The sequence below is a fragment of the Lipotes vexillifer genome, unplaced genomic scaffold (assembly GCF_000442215.2).
Source record: "Lipotes vexillifer unplaced genomic scaffold, Lipotes_vexillifer_v1.1 scaffold232, whole genome shotgun sequence".
Lineage (NCBI taxonomy): Eukaryota > Metazoa > Chordata > Mammalia > Artiodactyla > Lipotidae > Lipotes > Lipotes vexillifer.
The window spans coordinates 3,789,937-3,814,970 of NW_006793997.1; the positions used below are offsets into that span (position 1 = coordinate 3,789,937).

Genomic DNA, 25,034 nt, shown 5'->3' on the forward strand with positions numbered 1-25,034 from the left:
GGATGAGGGGACTGAGTCCTCATCTAATGTAGCAGAGATGCCAGCACTAGGTTGGAATGGCTGAAGTGCTTAATTCCTCTGTCCACTTTTAAGACTTTCATTTGAGTAAAATACATTTTGAACATTGCTATACATTTTGTTTACCTTATTAAAAATTCTTTTGCTTTTAGACTCTTGGATACAAAATTGATGGCCAGCACACAACCTTTCAAGGTATTTTTAAAATCTGAACTATCAAGCTATAATTTGAAATTTTCTGAATTACTACTAAGAGCTTTGGAATTCTGGTCTATTGAAATGTCATTTTCAAACCCCCCCGAAAAAAAAGAAAAGAAAGAAAGGAACAAAAAAGGAAAAAAGAAATCGGAAAAAGACTAGAAATAAATATATCAAAATGTGAATAGCAGTTAGTTGTCTTTGGGTGGTAGAATTTTGGGGTTTTGTTCTCCTTTATTCTTTCTGAATGTAAATTTTTAATATTATATAATGTATTTTTGAATAGGTTACACATGCATACACTCCTTTATTTCTTTTCCTTATTTTACATATTTTGGATATATATTCTAATCAAGAGAATTCAGGTAAAGGTATAATCAGTTGCTACTTTCTGAAGTGACTTTATATGGCTGAGTGAAATGAATGCCAGAACAGTATAGCTTTCTGCCCAAAGGTCTGTAGGTGTCTAACACATCTGTAAAAACCTTTCATACGGCTGTACTTTCCATATGGTGGAAATTAAACTTGCCGTTTCTCTTTCACATTGAAAAAAACAATGTGCTAAAGAAACACAACAGTCCTGTGTTTCTTTAAAGAACACAAGGGGGCAGTACTAGATGTTTTTGTTTTTTTCCTGACACTCAGTGAATCTCTTTAATGTATGTTGCACTGAGATGATGAAGGCTCATCATTCTCTGCTTACTGGTTTGCAGGATATCATTAACAATACATCGCTTGCGGAATTGGAAAAGCGGTTAAAAGAGACACCTTTCAACCCTCCTAAAGTTGGTAAGAATATAAAATGATCCTGAAAAGCCCCAAACTCTTGGTGATAATTATGGATGTCTATTGTAGAAGAAAGGTGGAACTGTTCTAGAAACTACGTATATTGTACATTTGTAGATTTTGGCTAAATTAACTTGCTCATGCCCTGGGTTGAATTACTGTTTTCTGAGTAAAGGTGGTTTTCTAATTCTACATCTGTTTTATGTGAGTAGGATTGGGTTGCCTGTTCATTTATTTCCTAATGCTTGGAATTCTCCCTAAACTTGATGTGTCTTTCTTTTTTATGGTGCTTTGTTTCAGAGGAGACAAAGTTGGTGATTAACTGCAAGGGCTAGAGTGAAAATATGCTTTCTGTCTCAGGAAAGCCCAAGAACTGGGTTTACAGATGAGGAAGGAGGGGCCCCAGCCCTTCCTGCTTCAGAGGTTGCTTAGGCACCCAGCAGCAGCAGTGAGGAAAACCAAAAAGGGAGGAATGTTTCTTAGGGGCAGAGATGTTTTGCCACGTCTGGCCATAGCCCCTACCCTGGTATTTGGTGAACTTTCCAGGTGTTACTTCCTTGGTCCCTCTTAGCCTAGTTGTGCTGCTGGATACCGTAACTCACATTCCCTTAGCTGTAGCCTGCAAACTTCCCAAGACCTTGATAATAGGACTGATGATTCAGAAATTGACAATGCAAGGTACTAAAGCAGCCAAGGCTACAGTTATTTGCTTTCCTTTCTGGAATAGTCCAAAACAGGAACTAAGAAAAGGGTGGGGGGGTTGGTAGAGGGGAGAAAGCCTAGACCCTTTTCTCCAACTATATAATGGAAATAATTGATTTTGGAAATATGTGTTTCAGCTGGTGGCAGGGTAGAAGCTATGACTTAGTTGGCTCTCATGTTAAAAGACTTTTTTTAAGCTTAAAGTCTAATATTTTATACTTACTGAGTTTAAAGAATTCTTGCTTAAAGAGCACTCTATTGATGTAAAAACAATTGTAGCCTTTTCATTATTAATTTCCACTCATGCTTTTGATTCTGTTGTAACCTTTTTGATATTCATTTCCAGAATGGTTCTAGGAAATAATTATCTATGAGTTATAGTTTTATCCTATTATTTCCGTATAATATTCTGGTAGAGAGTTTACTCTAAAGCAGCTTTCTCTTCTTAGACCTCATTCTCTCAGCATCTGTGTATATCAGTGTGACCAAAGAGTCATGTTATAAAATGGTCTCTCCTGTGAAGTGGCCCCATGTTCCAAGGGCAGCATTACAGCAAGTTCTGATCTATTTTTGGACTCAGTTGTGCTTTCATCTTTAGATCTGTAAGCTTGGAGACATAGTAAAGGATAGTATTGAATTGAGCTGCCAATCTTGATTGGAGTCTTTTGCTTTTGGGGAGGGTTACCTGGGGTATTGACAGATAACAATTACAGAGCGTTTACCGTGTACCAAGCACGGTGTAAGAGCTTTACTTATATTAGTTCATTTGATCCTCACAAAAGCCTAAGGAGGGAGCTTTGATTATCATCTCTATTCTACCAAAATGGAGGCCCAGAGGGGGAGTGATCTGCCCAAGATCACATAGCAAATAAGCGGTGGAGCAAAGATTCAAACTCAGACTGTGGGACGCCAGAGGCCATGCTGTTAGTCATTACTCTGAAATACCTGTTGCGTCCCAATCAGAAGAGGAATCATTGTCACAGAGCGAGTTATGTATGCATGATTGTAAATAGCACCCACCTGCGTGCAGTTGAGAGGCCTGTGGCTGAGTCTTTGATAATATAACGGAGGCATTTCTCTAGTCTAGACCAAAGCCCTTGTTTTCAGTGACTCTGTTATCTCAAGGTCTTGTGTGGAGAGAATTAAGAAATAGCTTGCTTTCTGCCTATTTAGGATGTTTCTGCAGCACAGACTAATGCCATTTGGATTTGGCAGGGCAGTGCACTTACCAGTCTTCATGATTTGTGATGATCTTGGGGAAACTGTTTTTTGGTTTTTTCTTTTTTCCTCTTTAGAAAGTGCAGAAGGTTTTCCAAGTTATGACACAGCTTCTGAACAGCTCCACGAGGCAGGCTATGATGCTTATATCACAGGACTATGTTTCATCTCCATGGCAAACTACCTAGGTACTCACTATACATGTTTCTGTTAGACACACCGTGGTCCAGAGTGGATCTTCCCTGTGTGCCCTTTCCCTGGGATCCACTCACCCAGTGAGAAGTGGAAGGGTTTTGAGGTTGGAGTGGGAGGAGGGGGAGGATGTTAGGGCGGGGGATGGAGAGTACACGGGGAGAACCATCACCGCTTCCTGTGGTGTACTTGGCCTGGATAAGTACCTTTTACCCTTGCTGAACCATACCATTGATTTAAAGATATTTTTCAGGCTTTGTCTACTTGATTGTATATAATATTCTGCTTTTTTTCATTAGGTTCTTTTCTTAGTCCTCCAAAGATTCATGTGTCTGCCAGATCAAAACTCATCGAACCTTTTTTTAACAAGTAAGTAATCAGGGTCCCAGTCCCCCAGCATTCTCTCACTGTGGAAGAGCCCAGTATCTGGGATGTCTATTAGGGGTGACTGGGAGGTCTAGGGCATTTTTAGATAAGATATTTTTCATCTCTGGTGACTCAGATGTTTTTTGAAAAATAGAAATTGACCTTTTCAAAAATAATTTATTAAATATATTGGCTAAATAAAAGAAAGAAAGAAAACATTATTGAAGGTAGCGCATCTCTTCCAAGACAAAGAACTGGTGGTTTTGGAATTTAAATGACTCACAAGGGAGACCGTGTGTATGTGTCTGTGTACACAGTCAGACCTAACTTACCCCTAACAAGCTTTATGTGTGAGATTATTATTTATGCTTGCATTATTATCTGATTAAATAGTGTTCTTTCTAAGATGATGTTGGTTACACAGATGGCTTTTAAGATAATTTATGGAGAAGTTTTGATTATCATTGCATCCCGAGCCCTCATCTGAATGGATCCAATGAAGTAAAAGCTTGCTCGGATACCTTCATTGTTGGAGGAAGTCAGTGTGATTCAGGGAAATGTCTAAGTTCTGAGCATTTCCAAAGAATCTCAGATAGTTACTTCAAAGTGCGGTTTGTGCTTTCTTGGCACAGTTGAGGCTAAAGTTATGGATGTGATCCTCAAGCCGGCCACAGTTTGGCTCTGTGCCAGAGCCCTAAACCTTCATCTTTACCCCAGCTCTCTTCATGGGCTTGGTTCTAGGAGATTCAGGGCAAGCCAGACAGAACAGGGCAGCCCACATCGATCACTACTACCACTGAGAGAAAGAACTGTTTCAGTGTTGGTTTGGTTACATCATTTCCTTAACATTATAATGCAGCACTTTACATTTCCATCAGTGCTGCACCGAGTAAGAACGCTGTCTCCTTCAGAGTCTGTATAAATATCAGTATCACAGTGCTTGTTTGTAGGTGACATGCTGCAGAGACAGATGTTAATTCCAACCATCTGGATTCCTATAGGCTTGGAATTTGTGTAGTCTGAGTTAGTGAATTTTATCGTGCTGTGGCTTCTTATTTTTTTAATTGTCGTTTTTCTTTTCTGTGGAAGTTCAGAGGTAAATGTGTTTGACTTTTCAAAACATCTTTCAGAGAGGACTGGGTAACAATGTAGTGTATATTGAAAATTAAGTTGAATTTTTCTGCATGGGAAATTAGTTCTGCTAACAGTTGAGTTCTAGCTGTCTATCCAGCTCAAAATAGGTTTTTCTTAGCTCTTAATTCTAATTTTGGGGGTCCTGTTTATCTTTGTAAATCTTAGGAAAGACAGTTATGTCATTGACTATGGAATCTGCAGGTGACACTAAATATTGTTTGGATTGGGCCTTTCCTTGCATTTTTATGTTTGTTTTTTAAAAATATTTATTTTATTTTTGGCTGCGTCGGGTCTTCATTGTGGCATGCGGGATCTTTCATTGTGGTGTGTGGGCTCTTCGTTGCGGTGCACGGGCTCCTCTCTAGTTGTGGCATGGGCTCCAGAGCGCGTGGGCTCTGTAACTGTGGCATGCGGGCTTTCTAGTTGTGGCTCACATGCTCAGTAGTTGCAGCACGTAGGCTTAGTTGCCCCGTGGCATGTGGGATCTTAGTTCCCTGACCAGAGATTGAACCGTGTCCCCTGCATTGGAAGGCGGATTCTTAACCACTGGACCAACCAAGGAAGTCCTGCATTTTTGTGTTTTTGATGTTAAGTTAGTTGTTTAATAATATTTTCCAACTGGGAGATGTTTACTCGTGTTTAAATATTTAAAACAGCAATCCTGCTTCTCCACTAAAATCAGCTTCTAATAAAATCAAGTGATGGATACAAACTGGGTTAGATAGAGGCTGTCTCTAGTTTTATCAGTCATCTGTGTGACCAAAATGAAGAGTAGTCAAAATAGGCTTTGATTTAAAAGTTTAAATAAGACTTTATATATTTCTAGATCAATTTATTATTGCTAATTATGTGCAAGGATATTACTCAGAAGAACTGGGCAGTAAACACAAAACTTCACTTTAAATTGGGACTTGTGTCTATTCAGATTTTTTTTTTTTTGCTGAAACCTAGATGCATATCAAAAATAGTTGAGGATTGAGGAATCCTCCTGTGATATTGCCCTGAAAATTCTTGGCCACTTTGATTTTTTTGCTCTATTTTTCCCCATTTGTAAAGGAAGAATCTTCATCTTCGAAGGGAAAAAAATTCCAGCAGGATTTGAAGTGCAAAATAAGGACTGTTCTTATTCTGTGTTGGAATAGCTTGGTCAAGTACAGCTATCCATTCTTTTTCTTTTTTTTTTAACATCTTTATTGGAGTATAATTGCTTTACAGTGTTGTGTTAGTTTCTGCTGTATATGAAAGTGAATCAGCTATATGCATACATATATCCCTATATCCCCTCCCTGATGCATCTCCCTCCCACCCTCCCTATGCCACCCCTCTAGGTGGTCACAAAGCACCGAGCTGATCTCCCTGTGCTATGCAGCTGCTTCCCACTAGCTATCTATTTTACATTTGGTAGTGTGTCTGTGTCAGTGCTACTCTCTCACTTCATCCCAGCTTACCCTTCCCCCTCTCTGTGTCCTCAAGTCCATTCTTTACATCTGCGTCTTTATTCCTGTCCTGCCCCTAGGTTCTTCAGAACCTTTTTTTTTAGATTCCATATATATGTGTTAGCATACAGTATTTGTTTTTCTCTTTCTGACTTACTTCACTCTGTATGACAGACTCTAGGTCCATCCACCTCACTACAAATAACTCAGTTTCGTTTCTTTTTATGGCTGAGTAATATTCCATTGTATATATGTGCCACATCTTCTTTATCCATTCATCTGTAGATGGACACTTAGATTGCTTCCATGTCCTGGCTATTGTAAATAATACTGCAATGAACATTGTGGTACATGACTCTTTGAATTATGGTTTTCTCTGGGTATATGCCCATTAGTGGAATTGCTGGGTCATATGATAGTTCTATTTGTAGTTTTTTAAGGAACCTCCATACTGTTCTCCATAGTCAGCCATCCATTCTTAACCCATTTAGAACGTGGGGAAAGCAGTTGCTTCTTTTAACATCTCTTTTTGTGTTAATATTGACCTCATTCTTACTTAAATGCAGGTTTCATTTATGACATTAAACCTTGATTTTGTTACTTTTCTTCAAAATTTCCCTTGTAGAAAAACATCCAGCAATTGCCGTCAACGTTATCTCAAGTGGTTGGTTTTCGAAAAATCTGTAAATTTTTCTGAGGGTTTATTTGTTTTGGCACCAGGCTTTCCTCAATGTAAGCTTAACCAAACATGCATAGCCCTAATATAAATTTGGATGGACATGAGACAATTACATGTGCAAATAATATTTTGTTCTGCTCTCACCAGATTTATGTTTAAAAAGTAGACCTTGAGGGGAGATAAACTCCACCTATTTCTGCATTATTCTAAATTAGCATCTGGCTGTGTTAGGTGTGCTTTCTGGGGAAGCTTTACTAAGTCAGCTATTGAGAAGATCCTGAGACAGTTGGTGCTTGAGCAGAATGCAGACTGAGTGCAGTACAGGGTGCTTTCTGAGCCCTGTTTGTCCAAGAGAACCTCCCAGGAGGACTTCACATGGTACCATTTGTCTCTTTCATGGCCTTGGCACCTCCCATATTTCTCCCTTCCTTTTTGGACTCAGAATGAAAGTCCTAAGCTTGCTGAGCGACGGAAATCAGGGTGAGACCACTGCTAATGACGGGCTGTGTGCACTGTGCTCTTCCTTTATGTCATGGGCTCTCTGCTCAGGAAGTGGTTTACCTTCTTTTATGACCTTGGTCAGTTTTCATCAATGCATGGAAAACCAGACTTAGAGAAGAGCCTTTGGTGAAATCTTTTTAGTCTGGAAGGAGCTAAAGATACTCTCTGCTTTTACTTTTTATTGCACTACAGAAAGCACAAAATCAGAATTTTGCCTTAACGTTTTTTTAACAGCCATCTGTTTCTGCAAGACACCTTGAACTCTTTTGTAGATAACCTTTTCTGAAGGGTTTTGGGAGAAGGTTATTTTCTATTTACCTCAGTTCTTAGAAGGAGGAAGGAAATGAGCACGTATCTTATTTTGGCTAATTTCTAAGTAGTGGAGTTAAAAAGGAAGAACTGTCTGCACTTTACTGTACAGGATGGCTGCCTGGTGCAGCCAGTGTTTTGAATTTGAACAGGAGTCCTGTAGAAATCTGGGTCTTCCTGGGATGACATGGCTATATGTTCTATCTAAGCTGTAGGTGAGGAGACAAGCCATAAGACAATTTGTTTCCTCCTCTGTAAAAACAGGGGTGGAACTATTCCCTTCCCACGGAAGTTATAAAGATCGCATGAGATGCAAAAGGATTTTGATAGTTCCTAGAACTTAGTAGGTGGCTAGCATATATTATTTTCCTTTCTTGAAATACAAGAGAATTTAACACCCTGGGAGATTCAAAACAATAGATGTGGTAGCAGAATGTATTTTATGTTTTTAGTTTCATGATAGAGAAGAAAATTTACCATGCAGGTATAAAACTGGAGCAAATGTGAAGTGTCCGCTTTTCCTGTACTCACCTTTTAGTGTTTGCTTATGAAAAATCAGATGATGATGAACTATGTCAGATTGGTACATAACGGGAGCAAGATTGCTGTGATATGGAGCATTTTAAAGAGTTTTGTTATTCAAATGAAAACAGCAATTTATGGAAGGTTGTATAGGTATATAAAACAGTGATAAGTATAGAGTGGGAGGAATCATTGCGACACCTGAAATAAAGCACACCGATACTTTCTCTTTTCCTCCGTGGAAAACAATCATGTTCCAGCAGCAGGTTTTTTCTTACAATATGCATGTGCTTCGTATTTAACATCAGAGAGATTTTAAACTGAAGGACTGTAGGAAAACAAAATACTTAAGATCTGCGCTGAACCTCCTTTCTTTCACTGGTACTGGACAGGCCCATGCTTATTTGCCTCACTTACCAGCACTGCCCTTCACCAGGTGACCCATGTGTCCGGAAGTGTAGGCCCTGCTTGTCTCCCACGAGAGTGGTGCCCGACCCCCTGCAGGGAGGCCCTCACCTCACCTTCTCCTGTCCTGCCTGTCCCTCCTCATACAGAGGAGCAGAAGGTACTGGAGCAACAAGAGGGCAAGGCTAATCTGTCCTGGTTCCCAGCAATTGCCGTCGGGTTTTAGCATCCTGGGTGATGGAGCAAATGTGTCTTTACTGAGATCCTGTTCAGCCTGGTTATCAATAAAGTCTATTGTTTTAAGCGTTACAGTAATTCCCCCCACGAAGCTTCTAATTTCCCAACATAAGCAAGAGTTACAGCACAGTTTGTGCTGTTGGGAAGCCTAGCTGTGGGTGTCACAGTGCACCACATAATTGGTTTCTATTTGCATTTCACATGTTAAAATCATTTGATTAATTTCTACAGTAGAACTGCGTCACTTCAGGGTATCGTGTAGTAGAGAGCAGTTGTGGTCTCTGGGGTCAGGTACCTGGGTTTGAATCCCAGCCCCAGTCCTTATACCTGGGCCCCCTTGGGCTAGTTACCCTCCCCGTGCCTCAGCTTCCTCATCTGGAGTTGAGAACATTGGTACCCATTTGATAGGTGTGCCGTCAGGGTGACATGGGAGAATGTATGTAAAATGCACGGTGCCTGGCATGTTGTGGGCCGCAGTCAGCTTGTCACTGCTGTGGGGACGTTTATACTTTGAAGACCTGCTTCTTTGACCAAGTGCTGGGAGCTTTTTGTTTTTATAGAAAATACCATATAATCATACCTTTAGTACTATACACCCCCTATAAGTAGGGCTTTGTATTCAATTATGAGCCTTGATCAGAAAAGGGAGGGAGGGCAGGAAAAAGCATGCTTGTAACTAAATGGTGCTCAGGGAGAAGATTTGCATGTGCATCTTTTTTGCTTGTTATTTTCCCCTGAGGCATATGGTCATATCTCAGTCTTTGGGCTGGGTAGCATTTTCAGTTGTAGATTTTTACTGGGAGAGGAAAGTAAATAACATTTATAAGTGACCCTTTGAAAGCTTTTTCTTTTTTATTTTTTTAAACAGCTTTATTGGGATATAAATTCACATACCATACAATTCACCCATTTAAAGTGTACAATTCAGTGGTTTTGGATACATGACATTATGCATTTTCTAAAATTATGGTAAAATGTATGTAACATACAATTTGCCATTTTAACCATTTTTAAGTGTACAATTCAGTGGCATTAATTACATGCACAGTGCTGTGCAACCATCACCACTATCTATTTCCAGAACTTTTTCCTCACCCCAAACAAACTCCATAACCATCAGGCAATAACTCCCCATTCCCCGTTCCCCTAAGCCCTAGGTAAACCTCTCATCTACTTTTCTGTCTCTATAAATTTGTCCTTGTGTGAGCTGTTTCTTTTTGAGCAACTCATTGCTTCGGTGAGATCTTAATCTATTAAAACGATTGCTATTTTGCAAACACTTGGAGTTTTCTTTTCTATTTGCGTTGCTGTTTTGGGAAGTGGTGCCACACCCTCTGTAAGGTTTGCTCACAGGCAAGGCAGCAGGGGCCTCAGTCGGGGCCACCTGGGTTCTTATTACGCCACCTTCTGAAGCTGGGTCTGCTTCTGTGAAGTGGGGGTAGTAAACATCCACCTTGGGGGGGCCTCCCCGAGGCTGCAGAGTCCCGTCGGTCAGGCTGCTAGCATAGCACATGGCGTGGAGCAGTTGTGCTGAGTGCGGCTGTGACCGTCACTACAGTGAACTTCCAAGAAGATAAGGTGAATCTCATTTTTCCCGGTACTGGGGACAGTGATAGATAAACAAAGCGGGCTGTATGGACTTACCTCAGATCCTTGGGTGGCAGTCTCTCTGTGTTGACAGGAGGAAAGAGGCAGAAGTGTGTGGTGCCAATAAAATCTTTTTTTATAGAGAACAGCAACCTAGAAGTCCTCTTAAGAAAGCACTTCATAACTGTTTTCGTATCTTACTTTAAAAAGGTCTTGCAGCGAGGTTGGATTGTGAATGAGAAGAGAATACGTCTCTGTGTGTTGGTCGCACTCTTGTGCACTGAGCCTCAGGATGCTGGTGAGGCTGTGTGATTGGTGAGCAGCAGAGTGAAGCGGACACCTCCTCCATTCGTCTGCCACCAGGAGCATTTGTGTTGTTGTTTTCCCCAGGAGCCCCTGGTCATGCCAGAGTGAGGAGGTCAGGGGAGGCAGAATGGAGGCGAATAGCAGTGCCAGGCTTCCCTGGTGGCGCAGTGGTTGAGAGTCTGCCTGCCGATGCAGGGAACACGGGTTTGTGCCCCGGTCCGGGAGGATCCCACATGCCACGGAGCAGCTGGGCCCATGAGCCGTGGCCGCTGAGCCTGCGCGTCCGGAGCCTGTGCTCCGCAACGGGAGAGGCCACAACAGTGAGAGGCCCGCGTACCACAAAAAAAAAAAAAAAAAAAGCAGTGCCAATTATGGGACCCTTCCTTTCCGATGGGCTGGCTTTCCCAGGAACTCAGTATTAGCTGTCCTTTAATTTTATGTTAATGGTGCTTGAATACAGGAGCAATGTCCTCTGTCCCCTCGGTTCTACCAAAAATGGGTCTTGAACCAGGGATAGGGAACGTAGCTCATCACTTGGTCCTAAACCAGTTAGAACTGTTGTGGACGCTGCTTCTTTTTTTTTTTAAAAAAAATATTATTCCCATTGCTTCTGTCTAACTACCTATCTATCTATCTATCTATTTACTATTTTTGGCAGTGTTGGGTCTTCATTGCTGCACGCGGGCTTTCTCAAGTTGCGGCGAGTGGGGCCTACTCTTCGTTTCAGTGTGCCGGTTTCTCGTTGTGGTGGCTTCTCTTGTTGTGGAACACGGGCTCTAGGCATGTGGGCTCAGTAGTTGTGGCTCGTGGGCTCTAGAATGCATGCGCAATAGTGGCTCATGGGCTTAGTTGCTCCGCAGCATGTGGGATCTTCCTGGACCAGGGATCGAACCCGTGTCCCCTGCATTGGCAGACGGATTCTTAACTACTGAGCCACGAGGGAAGTCCCTGGACGCTGCTTCTTAATTATTAAGAGTCTAGGGAGTAAGCCTTTTAATAGAAGCGGAGTCCATTCTCAACCTCTTCCAAATTGTGCAAATTTTGGAGTCAGGAGCCGTGAAGAGTAAGAATCACACTGTTACGAACGCTTAGAGCAGCCTCCCAGATTCTGGAAGACTTGAAACCAATTGCTCCCTAGTTTACCGAATGTATTTTTCCCTAGTACACAGGATGTATTTTATCCTCATATCCCTTAACCAAAGCCCTTTATTTTGTCCCAACTCATGTTCATTTTACTTTGGGTTTCCCAAATTACTAGGATGGAAAGAATCTCCAAGGATTGGCTTGGTTTGATTGCCCTGAAAGTTAGTACACTGATTTTCATAAAGGTGAAAGACAAGGCAAGTCTAAGGCACATTATAATATCCTGAAGCCTTTAGTGTGGGGCTTTTCAAGACTGGGAACTTAGTGCTCGTTTCCAAACTGGTTGTTGACTTCTCCAGGGAAGGGGGTGCTTGCCTCAAGCGGATTTTGCCTTATCTAATTTCTGCCTTGCAATCTTGTTTGCCAAAAGATGTATCAGGCAAGCTGCTACTGTGGCTTTGTCAAAAGGCTACTTTTTAGAGAAACCTTAAAGGGCACCCACTCCACATACCTCTACTTGGCATGCCAGCCCTTTGGGCCCCCAGGGGCTGTCCACATGTAGGCCCGTTCTAGCCTTGTATTTGCTCTGGTTGCTTTAAAGTACATGTCCCTCTGGCTTAATCGTTACGATAAACAAGTAATTTGTTGAGGTTAAAAAAATCAATCCCTGGATATTTGTTTAAACAGCTTCCCTCCTCCATAGCAGGATATCATATTAGTTTCCTATGATTCCTATAACAAATCACTGCAAGCTTGGTAGGTGCCTTAAAACAACAGAATTTATTCTTTCACAGTTCTGGAGGCCAGAAGTTTGAAATCAAGGTATAGGTAATGGCTGTGCTCCTTCCAGAGGCTCTGTCTCTCTAGCATCTGGTGACTGCTGGCCCTCCTTGGCTTGCGGCCGCATCACTCCAATCTCTGCCTCCATTGTCCCATTGCCTCCCCCTCTTTGTGTGTCCTGTCTCCCTCTACCTTTCTCTTATAAGGACAGTTGTGATGGCATTTAGGGTCCACTTGGATAGTTCAGGATATGTCCTCATCTTAAGGTCCTTAACCTAATTTCTAGTTATATCTGCTAAGATCCTTTGTCCAAATGAGGCAGTGTTCATGGGTTCTGGGAATTAGAATGTGGATATATCTTTTTGGAGGCCCACTGAATAGACATGTTGGTAGTAAAGTCAGCATTCTTAGGTATTCCTTGCCTTGCTTTGGCCCTGGCTATGAACAAGTAGGTAATAGTTATTTCCAAGACTATTTAACAGTTAATTTATACGATTCAAGGGTTAGCAGTGAGGGACTTGCCTGCTGGCGCAGTGGATAAGACTCCACGCTCCCAATGCTGGGGGCCTGGGTTCTATCTCTGGTCAGGGAACTAGATCCCACATGCATGCCACAACTAAGAGTTCACATGCCGCAACTAAGCCAGGGAGCTGCAACAAAGGAGCCTGACTGCTGCAACCAAGACCTGGTGCAACCAAATAAATGAATAAATAAATATATTTTTTAAAAAGGGTTAGCTGTACTCGAAGAAATTTAGACTAGCTAACAAATATCTTCTCCAAAGAACATCTTCCACGGTTCAGAGGATTTCACCCGCATTGACTGTAATTTCTGACAGCAGCCCTGAGGGGGTAGGTAATAGTGTCCCCATTTGAGAGCTGAGGCCATCTGCTGAGGGCCCCAGAAACCGCAGAGTCAGGGATAACCCAGATCTGTCCGCAGCTGGGAATGGATTCTTCCTCCACAGCAACAGTCTCTAAAAGACACAGTTCTACAGTTAGTGGCACATTTTCTTAAGAGATAATGCTAATATCTTTGAAAGATTTCTTTGTCTCTGTGTTTGACTTGAGCAGTGATTCTAAAAGATGTTGACTTTGACCCTTGGATTGTGGGGGACTGGTTTCCTCTGACATTTTACAGTCTGCTGTTTTATAGGCCCTGCGGACGTTGCCTTTGTACAAGGTTTAGTTTAACACTTTTATTTGATGTACTTTGATATGGTTCATTTGATGGAGACTGTTTACATGAGCTGCTGGTTTTCTTTCTGTCTTTCCTTTCTTTCCCCCCTCCTTGTTGCTTGCCTATTTCTCTGCTTGAGAAGGGACATGAATTGGCTTCGGGACAAATGTCGGGTAATGCTGTATTTGTCAAAACATCAAGTGGCTAGATGGAAATTGCACGCGCCCCACCCCCCGCGTGAAATGGAAATAGCTGGTGCCCCAGTAACGCTCCTGTAGCCAGCAGTTGCCCTCTTATTTTACATGAGAGCTTTAGTGAGCAAAACAAATGAGCTTATCTTGTGAGAGATGTCTGCATGCTTCCTACCCTGGATGATAAAGTCAGTTTTTTATAGCACATAAATATGTATAATGATGAGCCCTTGCATACAAGGTTCTTATGAAGTGCTTTTAGTGCTGTGCCCTGAAGGAAATACCAAGACCATTTGCAAGTACAGTAGAGCTGGCAGTCGTTAAAGGTTTCAATTTTCCTTTGGAAGGCTTGGGACTTGGAGTGAGGTACAAATTAATTCACTGCTCATATTGTGTTGAGATTAGATTTTACTCGACATTTCGGTATTCCAGTCTTCAATGGTATAAGAGGAGTGCAATTTTACTTGGAAATCTCTTTTTTTTTGAGGTAAAGCTTTTTAGGAAGAGAAGTGTAGTCTTGATGAAAGCAGATGAGCAAATGTAAATTTTTACTCATTTATTGAAATACTGAGTTTCTAGATAGAAGAATGAGAAGCTTGGAGGCTGGAGGATTTTCCTTTTGCTCAGGCAAGACACCAGAATAAACACTGTTCTCCTTTATGAAGACATGCCGTAACATCAGACATCCTTCTAGATCATTCAGGCCTGTGTGTATGTGTACAAATCTGACCCACGTAAAATAAGCATTCAGACACCTCAGTGTCTCGCTCAACCCTGAGATGTGCTGAAGCACTGGCTTTCCTGATGGTGATCATGGTGTGTGGGGGCAGGTGTGACTGGAAGGCGCGATGCCCAGGTAGCCCAGATAGCAGCTCTTTCTGCACTGCAAACATGGGAAGGTTGTCCTTTTGACCTGTGGCTCTATGGCTCTCTTCTCTGCTCGGTCATCCTAGTTGCCTTCCTCAGTGTACCCAAAGCTCTTCTCAGACAGCAACATCATTTCTTGTATCTGGACTCTGCCCCATCACACAAAGCTATAATTTTAATCAGATCTTAAAGCATTACCAAAAAACCCCATGGACAGCAGGCTCTCTGTTTCACATGGAGGCTTTGGAAGTAGCTCAGGTTAAAGCCCGATGGGAGTGGGTACCCAGCAGAGAGAAGGCAGGAGCCTTTAGTGTAGGGCTTGTAGTGGGAAGCTTTGGGTCTGAGTCTGTCTCTGCTCCCATGATGGCCAAGGGTGAGCCACTGGACTTGGGAAAACCTGCTTCCTCATTCCTTGTATGACAGGACTGATGCCTGCCTGTCCTCCAGACACCAGAGGATCAAATGAGGCTGAATGTGCCATAATAAATACTGTTATTTTAGTCAGGGACTTTGTCCTTTAAAAAAGTAATATATATTTTTCCTGACTGAAACACAAATTACCCACTCGTAATTCCACCAGCCAAAAAGAAAAAAAAAGCTGTCATTTTAGTGTTATTTCCTACTAGTGTGTTTTCTATCTCTATTTCATTTATTAATTGAGCTGTACTATTTGTATAGTTTTGTAACTTAAAAACATACAGTAAAGGATTTTACAGAAGATAGTAAAACTAGTGGTTAGCAGCATCATGTCACTCACTGGCCTTCAGTGGTTTGTCAGGTGGATATATCATTGTCCACTTATAATCTAACCTTTGTGTTGGGTCTTTTGTCAGATGCACATCCACTGCACTGCCCTGGGCATTACTGGTTTTTCTGCCAGTTGCTTCTTAAAGTGGCCCTCAGTGCACCTCACTGATTCATTGTCTTTCTCTGCCATCAGCTAACAGCATTGGAAAGCATGCTGCTGCAGGAGCAAAATTAAATATTTTGTTTCATTTCTGAATAGAATTATTGGCTTTACACATAGACTTGGTCATGCAGAATTTTAACAAGCTGTAATGATCTTTTCGATTCCCCGAGGATTGAGCCTACGTGCAAAGTATTCCTGATTGACCTTCAGGACTTCCTGTGTGCATTTTTTTTTTCCAAAGGATATATCCAGCCATTTCTTTTCCATAGCACTTTATTTATTTATTTATGCCCCATGGCATGCAAGATCTTAGTTCCCCGGATCAAATCTGCACCTGCTGCAGTGGAAGTGTGGAGTCTTAACCACTGGACCACCAGGGAAGTACCCCTGTGTGCATTTTTGAATATCACCTTTGCCCTTTTTGCTTTCTTGAGCACAGCTACATAAAATGGGTTAATACTGGCACTGTTTTGCAATCCTTTTTTATTCACTGGACAACTAGGGAATGGTTCAGATAAGCCATAGTCCAAGGCGGGCTATTGTGTCATCAAAGAATAACGTTTGATCTTAGTGTACTTCTTTTGAGCTGCTCAGTGTGTTTTGTGGTTGCCAGAATCTGGCTCTGAAACTTGTTGGTAAGGTTGGAGAATTTTGATAAGGTTGAAGACATCTGATTCTTTGTATGTATGTGAGTGTTCCTCCTTCCATTGTTGGCCAGCCTTGGGTGCTGCTTTAGTGGTTAAAGTTGGTGATGCTGGAGGTGCTGATTTGTGGCCAAGTCACAGAAAGGGTTGGACTTTTGCCAATGAGTTGCCAAGAGAGTAGTTTAAGTAATCTTTTTTTTACTTTCTTCTTAAAAATGAGAAAAACAGCTGTCAGCAATAATTTTCCCCAATTTATCTCTTGCAGAGAACCTAGTTGCATGCCACAGTTCAGCTCCTGGTTTCCGGGAGTGGTGGAAGCCTTATGTTATTGCTTCCTGGATTTTGAGGTAGTCCTTGGTGTTTGTTGTAATCGTTTTGTGTTTTTCTAAGCAAAATGATTTACTGTAAACAAATCATTAAGACTAATACTTTTTTGGACAAGTTGATACAAGTCATTATTATCCAGCTGACCATTGAATCATCATGAATGGCAATTAACACAGCCTTGAACATACTCTTTTTCTGTGAACCCAGTGATTTCAGTTCCCAGATTCTGAATCAGTAGGGCTTAGGTGGGGCCTAGGAATTTACATTTCTGTCCAGATGCCGATCTGGGGACTAGGGAAGCACATTTTGATAAGTGCTCAAGGTTCTAGGCTCTTAAGGAGCTTTATGTCTGAAATGAAATTCTGTGACTACGGGCCTTCTTACACAGTCTAGGTCATGGTGTCATATCGCTCTGGTCAGAAAAGAATGTTAGCAGGTGGCTTTTCATGAGTGCTATGCAGCATATGGGCATCAGAAGTAGGTAGCTGTTTGGAACATAAAGCCATTGTACACAGCCTATTCGGTGTAGACTATTAAATTGGCTGAGCTGAATTCATCCAGCCTGCTGAGTGAATGACCCCGAGTATGTTGTGTTCTACCCTTGGATCTTTCTAGACATGTTAGAAAGCTGAGATAAACAGCATTACCAGTATTATCATAGAACATTAACAAACTGACAAATGCCCAAAAGAGTAAAATTTGTGTCATAGCATCTAGAATATGAACTTGAGTCATGTAGTTTACCAGGATAGAATCCTGGTGTAAAATTGGCCCTTGTATCAAATGGGGATTTAATTTTAGTCTTTGACAGAGTTCGTGTCAGTGCTTTGGAGAATAAGTGCTAAAATAATGTTTCACCAGGAAACTTGCAGGAACGTGGCAAGGGCCCCACACAGCCTTGAGTGTCTTTACCAAATTACAGCCGTCTTGAATCATCACTGAAATAGAAATAACGTTTCATGCAAGCCTTGGTCCAAATGTGTTTTTGATATCTGCAGATGAAAGGCCTCTTGGAAGAGACTGTTCTTCAATACAATCACAGGGAAGGAACATCCTTTCATGTGTTTATCAGCATTTCTGCTTACCTAGTGCATTTCCTCATATGTTAAAATGAAAACTGTCCAGTCAGATGATCTACACGTGAGGTATTTTATCAGATCACTCTAAGGAGTCAGTGTAGGCCTTTTGACAGCCAGTTTGTATGAGGCATGCATGCAATGAAATGTTTTAATTTTCCATCAAGAGGGCAGGGGTGCTACCAGAGCAGTGGCTTGCAAACCACTGACCTAAGGGGGCAGGGAGGCCCTGGCGAGTTTACTTTGGTTCTGTTCCACAGATGCTCAGCTACAGTTTTAGAATTGGTTTCCCAATTGTATGGGGTGCAGTCTGCCAAGAATTGGTTTTCGTGTTCTTCCAGGGTTTGGGGCGATTCACTTCTCTCTAAAGCCCAGGCATGAAGGTGGAGGCGTAGGGAATGAGTGAGAAGGGCTATTAATATAATTCATCTGAAATTTGAAAGGGGTTTCTATTTAGTTAAAGTATTGAGTAAGCAAACAAGGTAGTGTAGGATTAACTAACTTAAAAAAATCTTTTTGAATGTTTTCACTGAGAATAAATTTTTACTTAGTTTAAGCAGAAATGATACTTAAAATCCAGATGAAATATTAGAGAACAAATAGTATAATGCTTGACAAAAGATATCTTTAAAAAATTCTTTTTAAAATATTTGCATGGTGAGAGAATTGGGAAAGTCTGCTTTTTAACTGTCATCCTTGTTTGTATTTATAGGACAGTACGTTTTCTAAACTCGTTGAGGCCACATGATCTTAGGAGGAAAACAATATTTTAAAAAGAAAGAAAGCAATTGCAGACTCAACCTTGTGATTTCACTTTGTATTCGTCTCCCCCACGGCAGGTGAAGTAGGGCATAGGGTACACAAGATTGATGCTTACTAGCATTTTCAATTGGACTTTCTCTAAGAAAATCTCTGGTTATTTCCCCTGGGCCTCTTGGTTCTGGTAGCCTCTATTTTCTTTCTTTCTTTTTTTTTTTTTAATTTATTTTTTATTGAAGTATAGTTGAATTACAATGTGTTAATTACTGCTCTACAGCAGAGTGACTCGGTTATATATACATATATTCTTTTTCATTTTCTTTTCCATTATGGTTTATCACAGGATATTGAATATAGTTCCCTGTGCTATGCAGTAGAACCTTGTTGCTTATTCTATTTTCTTTTCTGTTTTTTGGCTGCGCTGGGTCTTCGTTGCTGCGCGCGGGCTTTTCTCTAGCTGCGGCGAGCGGGGGCTACTCTTCGTTGCAGTGCGTGGGCTTCTCCTCGCGGCGGCTTCTATTGTTGCGGAGCGCAGGTTCTAGGCATGCAGGCTTCAGTAGTTGCAGCACGCAGGCTCAGTAGTTGTGGCTCGCGGGCTCTAGAGCGCAGTCTCAGTAGTTGAAGCGCACGGGCTTAGTTGCTCAGTGGCGTGTGGGATCTTCCCAGACCAGGGATTGAACCCATGTCCCCTGCATTGGCAGGCAGACTTTTAACCACTGTGCCACCAGGGAAGTCCCTCTATTTTCTTTTTTAAGTTTAAAAAATAATAGTAAAAGGAATTTTTAAAAACAAAGTTTCCCAAAACGATTGGCATTTTTTCGGGGCAGGGGGTGGGGAGTAGTTTTTATTTTTGGTTTAATGACATCGGTGTTTTACAAAGCTGTCAAAATAGTATAAAATTTAGTGCTTTTTTAAAAATTAAAATTGTACCACAAGTTATTGATGTTTTGAAGGTTTTGAAAATTATCTTGAAGTTGATTTTGATCGTTTAATATTCTGTTGAAATGATGAACTGTAATTTACCAACCCCCACATAAATTGAACCTGGAGGTTGATTTTGATTATTGGTGCATTTGACGGTATAGCAGTGAACATCTTGGTGATTCAGCTTTTATTCTTCTGTTGAAATTTGGGTACACATTTTAAATTGTTTTTATGATGCTTGACTTTTATATGTTCCTTTAACTTTTACTGAAAGTTTTCTTGATGTGGTTTTTAAAGCTGGGAGCCATCTCTAAATTTACTGGATGGAGAATTGAAAATTATGTGAAGCATAAAAATATTGATCCTTATAACCGAGAACTAACTTTTCAGGTTCTGGTTGTCAGTAGTAATAACAGTTACTTTCGAGGGGAACCTACTTTGTGCTAGGTGCTTTATATGTCTCATTGTCTTCTGGCATTGCAGGCAGTATTCATTAAATTGGGTAAACCAGCTACCAGAACCAGAATAGTACACTTGAGACTAAATTAGTGAACTAAAAATAAATTTGGTTTCTTAGCCATAGGATTTGGTTTATTAAATTGTAGGCTAGGCAACAAGTTCTCAAACCACAGAGTACCAGGACTTCGTTTTTTCTGGCATTAACAGAACAGTGGTATTCATGCTGATGGTTCCATTTGTAAACCAGATCATGCCCTGCCTGGCTTTTGAATGCCTGGTAATAATGTGCCTTAATTGCGGGTCAGTGAAGCCAAACTAATTGCTTGTTGGACACTTGGATTGCCTTTTAAATTTGCTATATAATGCGGTCCCTACCAGAAATGCACAATATGTTATCTAAATAAAGCTCATTAAAATCATCTTACAAACAACAGAATGCCTGATATCTTGTCCATAATCATGCAAATAAAAGCAAATTGGATGGCATTACAGAGAGCTGTAACTTAGAAGTACTCTTTTAAAAGTGCCTTTGTATCCATTTTCGAAGTATTCACAAATGATTGCTATGGTTTATATCCGTATGATAGGTTTTTTTTTTTTAAGCAAGGGTTATTTTGCTTTGCACTCTTAATATGTTTTAAATGGCAGTAATGACATGAGCTTTTGAGACGGTCACTTATTTAAGACCGTGCAGTTTACCCAGTAGGATTAGTATTCATCCAATGACTGCATTCAGTTAAAAAAAAAAAAGACATCAGTGACACATTTTTAGCTCACAAAACACCAATCCATAGGGGTTACCTTTACAGTTGTGGGAACAGTTGTTCATAGGAGGTTAAGATGGTTAGCACTCTGTAGTACTTGTTTTCTCTCAGTTTCTCTGGACCAACAAGACAGCTCTTTGACTCTTTGATTACTAATTTTTTCATTTAGCTAATACTTATTGAGTAGCTCCTGAGTGCCAGGAGCTGTTGCAGGTGTTGCGGGTACCAGTTTTTTTCTTCTATTTGTGATAAATATTTAGCCTTAGAGAAAAATGTGAAGTGAATCTTAAGACCCTTTAAAATGATTTTAGAAATAGGGTAATATAATTAAGAAGCTTCTACAAAAGAATTTAATAGATGCCTATATCTTTATTTTTTTTTAGCTAAATAAACATGCCTATATCAGTCTTTTTTTAATAGAAGTTAGTCCATTATCCATTTTTCTTTTCTTTTGGTAGGCTATTTCTCATGAGAGTCATGGATATCCCCTATCTAAACTTGGAAGGACCAGACTGTAAGTGAATTTTTATTTTCTCTTTGCATCTGCATATTTAAGTGTGTGGTCTGGAAGGGATAACAGGAAAAGTATTACTGAAGAAAGAGCTTTATTCACTTAAAAATAGCCAGTGATTTTGTGGTTGATATGAATAGTATGCTTAAGTTAATGTTACCCTTGGGGCTTGATTAACTCATCTCTTTACTTACATTTTCCAGTTTATACATGAGTGGAATTTTTAAAAAATATGTCTTCTCATCATTACTTCATTTTCACTCAGAACTCTAAATTCATAATTTTTTATAAATATATATGTAATAGATTTTAAGATGTGCTAGCCATGTCAATAACAGTACATTTTCTATTTTCCAATTATTTGAGTATGTATATATTTAAGTTTAGTGGGTGGATTTTTTTTTTTTTTTTTTTTTTTTTTTAAAACCTCAGAAAGCCAGTCTTTTTGGGGGGGGGTGGTGGTTGCTTCTTCTCCTGATTTTTCTTTTCCATTGCTGTTTTCCTAGCCTGGTTTATTTGCCTTAATATATGCCGATAGGCATAGAGAAATGGGTGAACTACACTTTATACTTGATTATAGCAATCATTGTAATAATAGTTTGAGTACATACTGTGTTGCACTCCATATTAGACTTACGTTTAAATCTGTCATTCTCACAGCAATTCTATGAGCTGAATATCGTCATCCCCAATTTATAACCATGCGTGGCTGGAGTGGTTAGGTCTCTTGCTTAGAGTTGCACAGTTAAGTGGTGGGTCTGGGATTAGAAAACAAGATTGTGACTCAGGACTGCCTCTGCTCAAACACAGTCCATTTAACTTGGACACTGCATTATTATTATTATTATTTTTTTTTTTAACTAAATAAACATATGGACAACTAGATTAAAAGGAGAAAGTTAAATGTTTAGTGAAACTTCTTGAACAGAGCAGTCTTTTTCTTTTTTTCTTTAAATAATTTTCCCAGGAACTTTATGAGCAAAGATGTTTCTGCATAGAATTGCTAGGGTTCAAATTGTTGTGGGTTCTGTAAAGTATCAGAGCGTGAGGCCTAAGCTCAGATGGCAGTTTCCTTCCAGTCAATCCCAAGAATGCTTTCAGGGGTCATTTGGTAATCATGAGGCATTCATAACGATTCCCCAAGTTAGCCAGGGCTTAGTTTCGTCAAAGAACCACTGGTCTGTTGTCCACTTTTCAGCTATCAACCTTTCATCAAAAATTTGTCTTGTAGTGCAGCCTAAACGTGATCACGTCCTCCATGTGACATTCCCCAAAGAATGGAAAACCAGTGACCTTTACCAGCTTTTCAGTGCCTTTGGTAAGTAAAGCACAAGTACAGCTGTACTTCTAGGATCCTGCTCCTCTTTTGGTCTAGATAGTCAAAGGTATACAGATGGCTTTAGCTTGGGCATAAACAAGGATTAATATGCAAGGTTGTAATCTCACTCATGGAATTTCTGGAGTTTGGTATGCTGCCGTCTTTGTGCTAATGTGATCTGAGGAACTTTTGCTAGCATCCCACAATAGAGTGCTGTTATTAATCCGTGGAAAGCAAGCTACAGTTACTATGACTGCCCCTTACTGCCAACCATGGGAAATAAGTCTGGGCTAAGGATAAATTGTTTTTAAGATTAAATTCAGAGAGAATGTCTGTTTCATAAGGTCAGGCAGTTGCTGCTTGACATCGAATAGTCCAAGCAGACAAGCACAGATGTTTGAGAGGACCAAGATATGTGATATGTATGAGGTAGGGCGGTTCTTCTGTTACCTTTTTATCAGGTCAGGCGATTAGGTTAAATTGAACAGTCTTCTGATTAGGGTTTATAAAGGCCATTCTGATTGTAAGTCTTCAGCAATGTCTCTTTATTTTAACAAAGTATTTAAGCTGTTGTCTTTGGGAATTCGTGAATAAAGTGGAGGCAGCAAAAACCTAAATGTCCAGTAATAAGAATGTTCAGTGAATGTTTATGTGTCTCCCCAACAGACTAGTATGTAGCCATTTTAAAAAGAGTTGAAGAGTTTGTTAAAAGATGGTAAAGTGTTTATATTTTAACATTTATAGTAAAAAGCAGATACAAAGTAGGATTCCTGTATAACATTTTTTTTTAACTTTGTGTAGAAATCAAACTGAAGGGAAGCATCATGCTCTTATTACTGAATGTTTCAGATAGGATTGTTTTCTTCCTGTTTATGCTTTTCTGTATTTCCTAAAATAAGCATATATATTAGCTTTTATAAGTACAAAACGTTACGCACTTAATTTTCAGGAAAGTAAGTGAACGTAGGTATATTTCTGGAAAGTTATCCTAATCTTTGCAGATAGTCTAAATGACTTCTGAAATTCTAGTCCTGCTTTTTTTTTTTTTTTTTTTTTTGGCTGAGTTGGGTCTTCGTTGCGGTGCGCGGGCTTCTCATTGTGGTGGCTTCTCTTGTTGCAGAGCACGGGCTCTAGGCACACGGGCTTCAGTAGTTGTGGCACACGGGCTTAGTTGCCCCGTGGCATGTGGGATCTTCCCAGACCAGGGCTTGAACCTGTGTCCCCTGCATTGACAGGTGGATTCTTAGCCACTGTGCCACCAGGGAAGCCCCTAGTCCGGCTTTTTAATTTAAATGCAGGTACAGAAATGCAGTTGAATTTCACAGCTCATTTCCTTGTAAAGCTTTTTATGTTGTTTCCCATTCTGTATTGCTTTTACCCCGATTTAGTCAAACTTTAATTAGCTAAATTAAGCAGAATGCTCTGAGTAGAATTTTTTTCATTTTAATTAAAAAAAGATTAGCTGTGTGATATTGAACAGGTAACCTCTCTGTATCTGTGTTTCCTTCTCGGAGATGATGATGGTGATGATGATACTGCCTATTTCATAGGCATGTCATGAAGATTAAATGAGTTGATCCATGGAAGGCATTCAGAATAGTATGTGGCATATAGTAACTACTTATGAAATGTTAAATATTATTATTTATCTAAAAAACCTACAGGGTAGAGAGGTAAGGAAATAATAGTAAGTAAATTTTATAATTGAGAAAGTCCTGGCACCCCACTGTGCAGCAGGAAGTGAGAGTTTTTTCCTGTGGTGGAGAAACAAAGCAGTTTTCAAGTATTCCTAGCCTTTGAAAATTTTAGTAGATATTAAGTTTTTTTCATTGCTGAGTTCTGGTGATGTTTACCCATTTTTAAAAATTCCAGTTTTCTGTATTTTTTTTTAGGAAGAGTGGTAGCTGATAGATCTCTGCTTTCCCTTGGTTTTCTCCAGCTCCCCGCCCCACTGCTCCTCTCCTGCCTCTCTTCAGGTCTCCTGCATTCCATTCTGTTTGTGTTTCATGTTTTTTTGGTAATTAGTGGCACACATTATTTTTTAAAAATATTTATTTTTTAAAATTTTTGGCTGCATCGGGTCTTAGTTGTGGCATGTGGGATCTTTCATGCAGGCTCTTCGTTGCAGCGTGGGCTTCTCTCTAGTGTGGCGCGCGGGCTTCAGAGTGCATGGGCTCTGTAGTTGTGGCTTGCGGGCTTAGTAGTTGCTGTGTGCGGGCTCAGTTGCCCTGCGGCATGTGGGATCTTAGTTCCCTGACTAGGGATCAAACCCATGTCTCCTGCATTGGAAGGCAGATTCTTAACCACTGGACCACCAGGGAAGTCCCGCGTTTCGCCTTTATTGAGGACTTGTCTCTGTATGTGAAAATCATTTTGTTCCACTATACTGCTTTCTGTCCCTCTGTATTTTTCTTTTCTCTATTAGTCTGTCTTGGTTTCCTCTCTCCCACGCCTTCTTTACCTCGTCCTCCATCCCCTACCTGTTTTCTTTACCTGGTTTCTTTACCTGACCTTGAGATCATCATTGAATTTTTCTTATTTCTTGCTACATTGATTCATTTCATGTTCCCCGTTCATAATTTTCAGAGTTTGAATCTCTAAAAAGAAATAGTTGTGCTTTTTTTTTTTTTTAGCATACGTGGTCTC

At 40.4% G+C, this 25,034-nt stretch overlaps 1 protein-coding gene across 1 annotated transcript in view; it reads left to right on the forward strand.

Moving 5' to 3' along the window:
• Positions 1 to 25,034, forward strand: part of PARN (poly(A)-specific ribonuclease) — a 166,509-nt gene that overhangs the window by 34,278 nt on the left and 107,197 nt on the right. The window contains exons 15-20 of the mRNA XM_007466961.1: positions 171 to 213; positions 930 to 1,005; positions 3,000 to 3,110; positions 3,414 to 3,483; positions 21,018 to 21,073; positions 22,302 to 22,388. Coding sequence (XP_007467023.1) covers positions 171 to 213; positions 930 to 1,005; positions 3,000 to 3,110; positions 3,414 to 3,483; positions 21,018 to 21,073; positions 22,302 to 22,388 — 443 coding nt within the window. The remainder of the gene's footprint in view (positions 1 to 170; positions 214 to 929; positions 1,006 to 2,999; positions 3,111 to 3,413; positions 3,484 to 21,017; positions 21,074 to 22,301; positions 22,389 to 25,034) is intronic.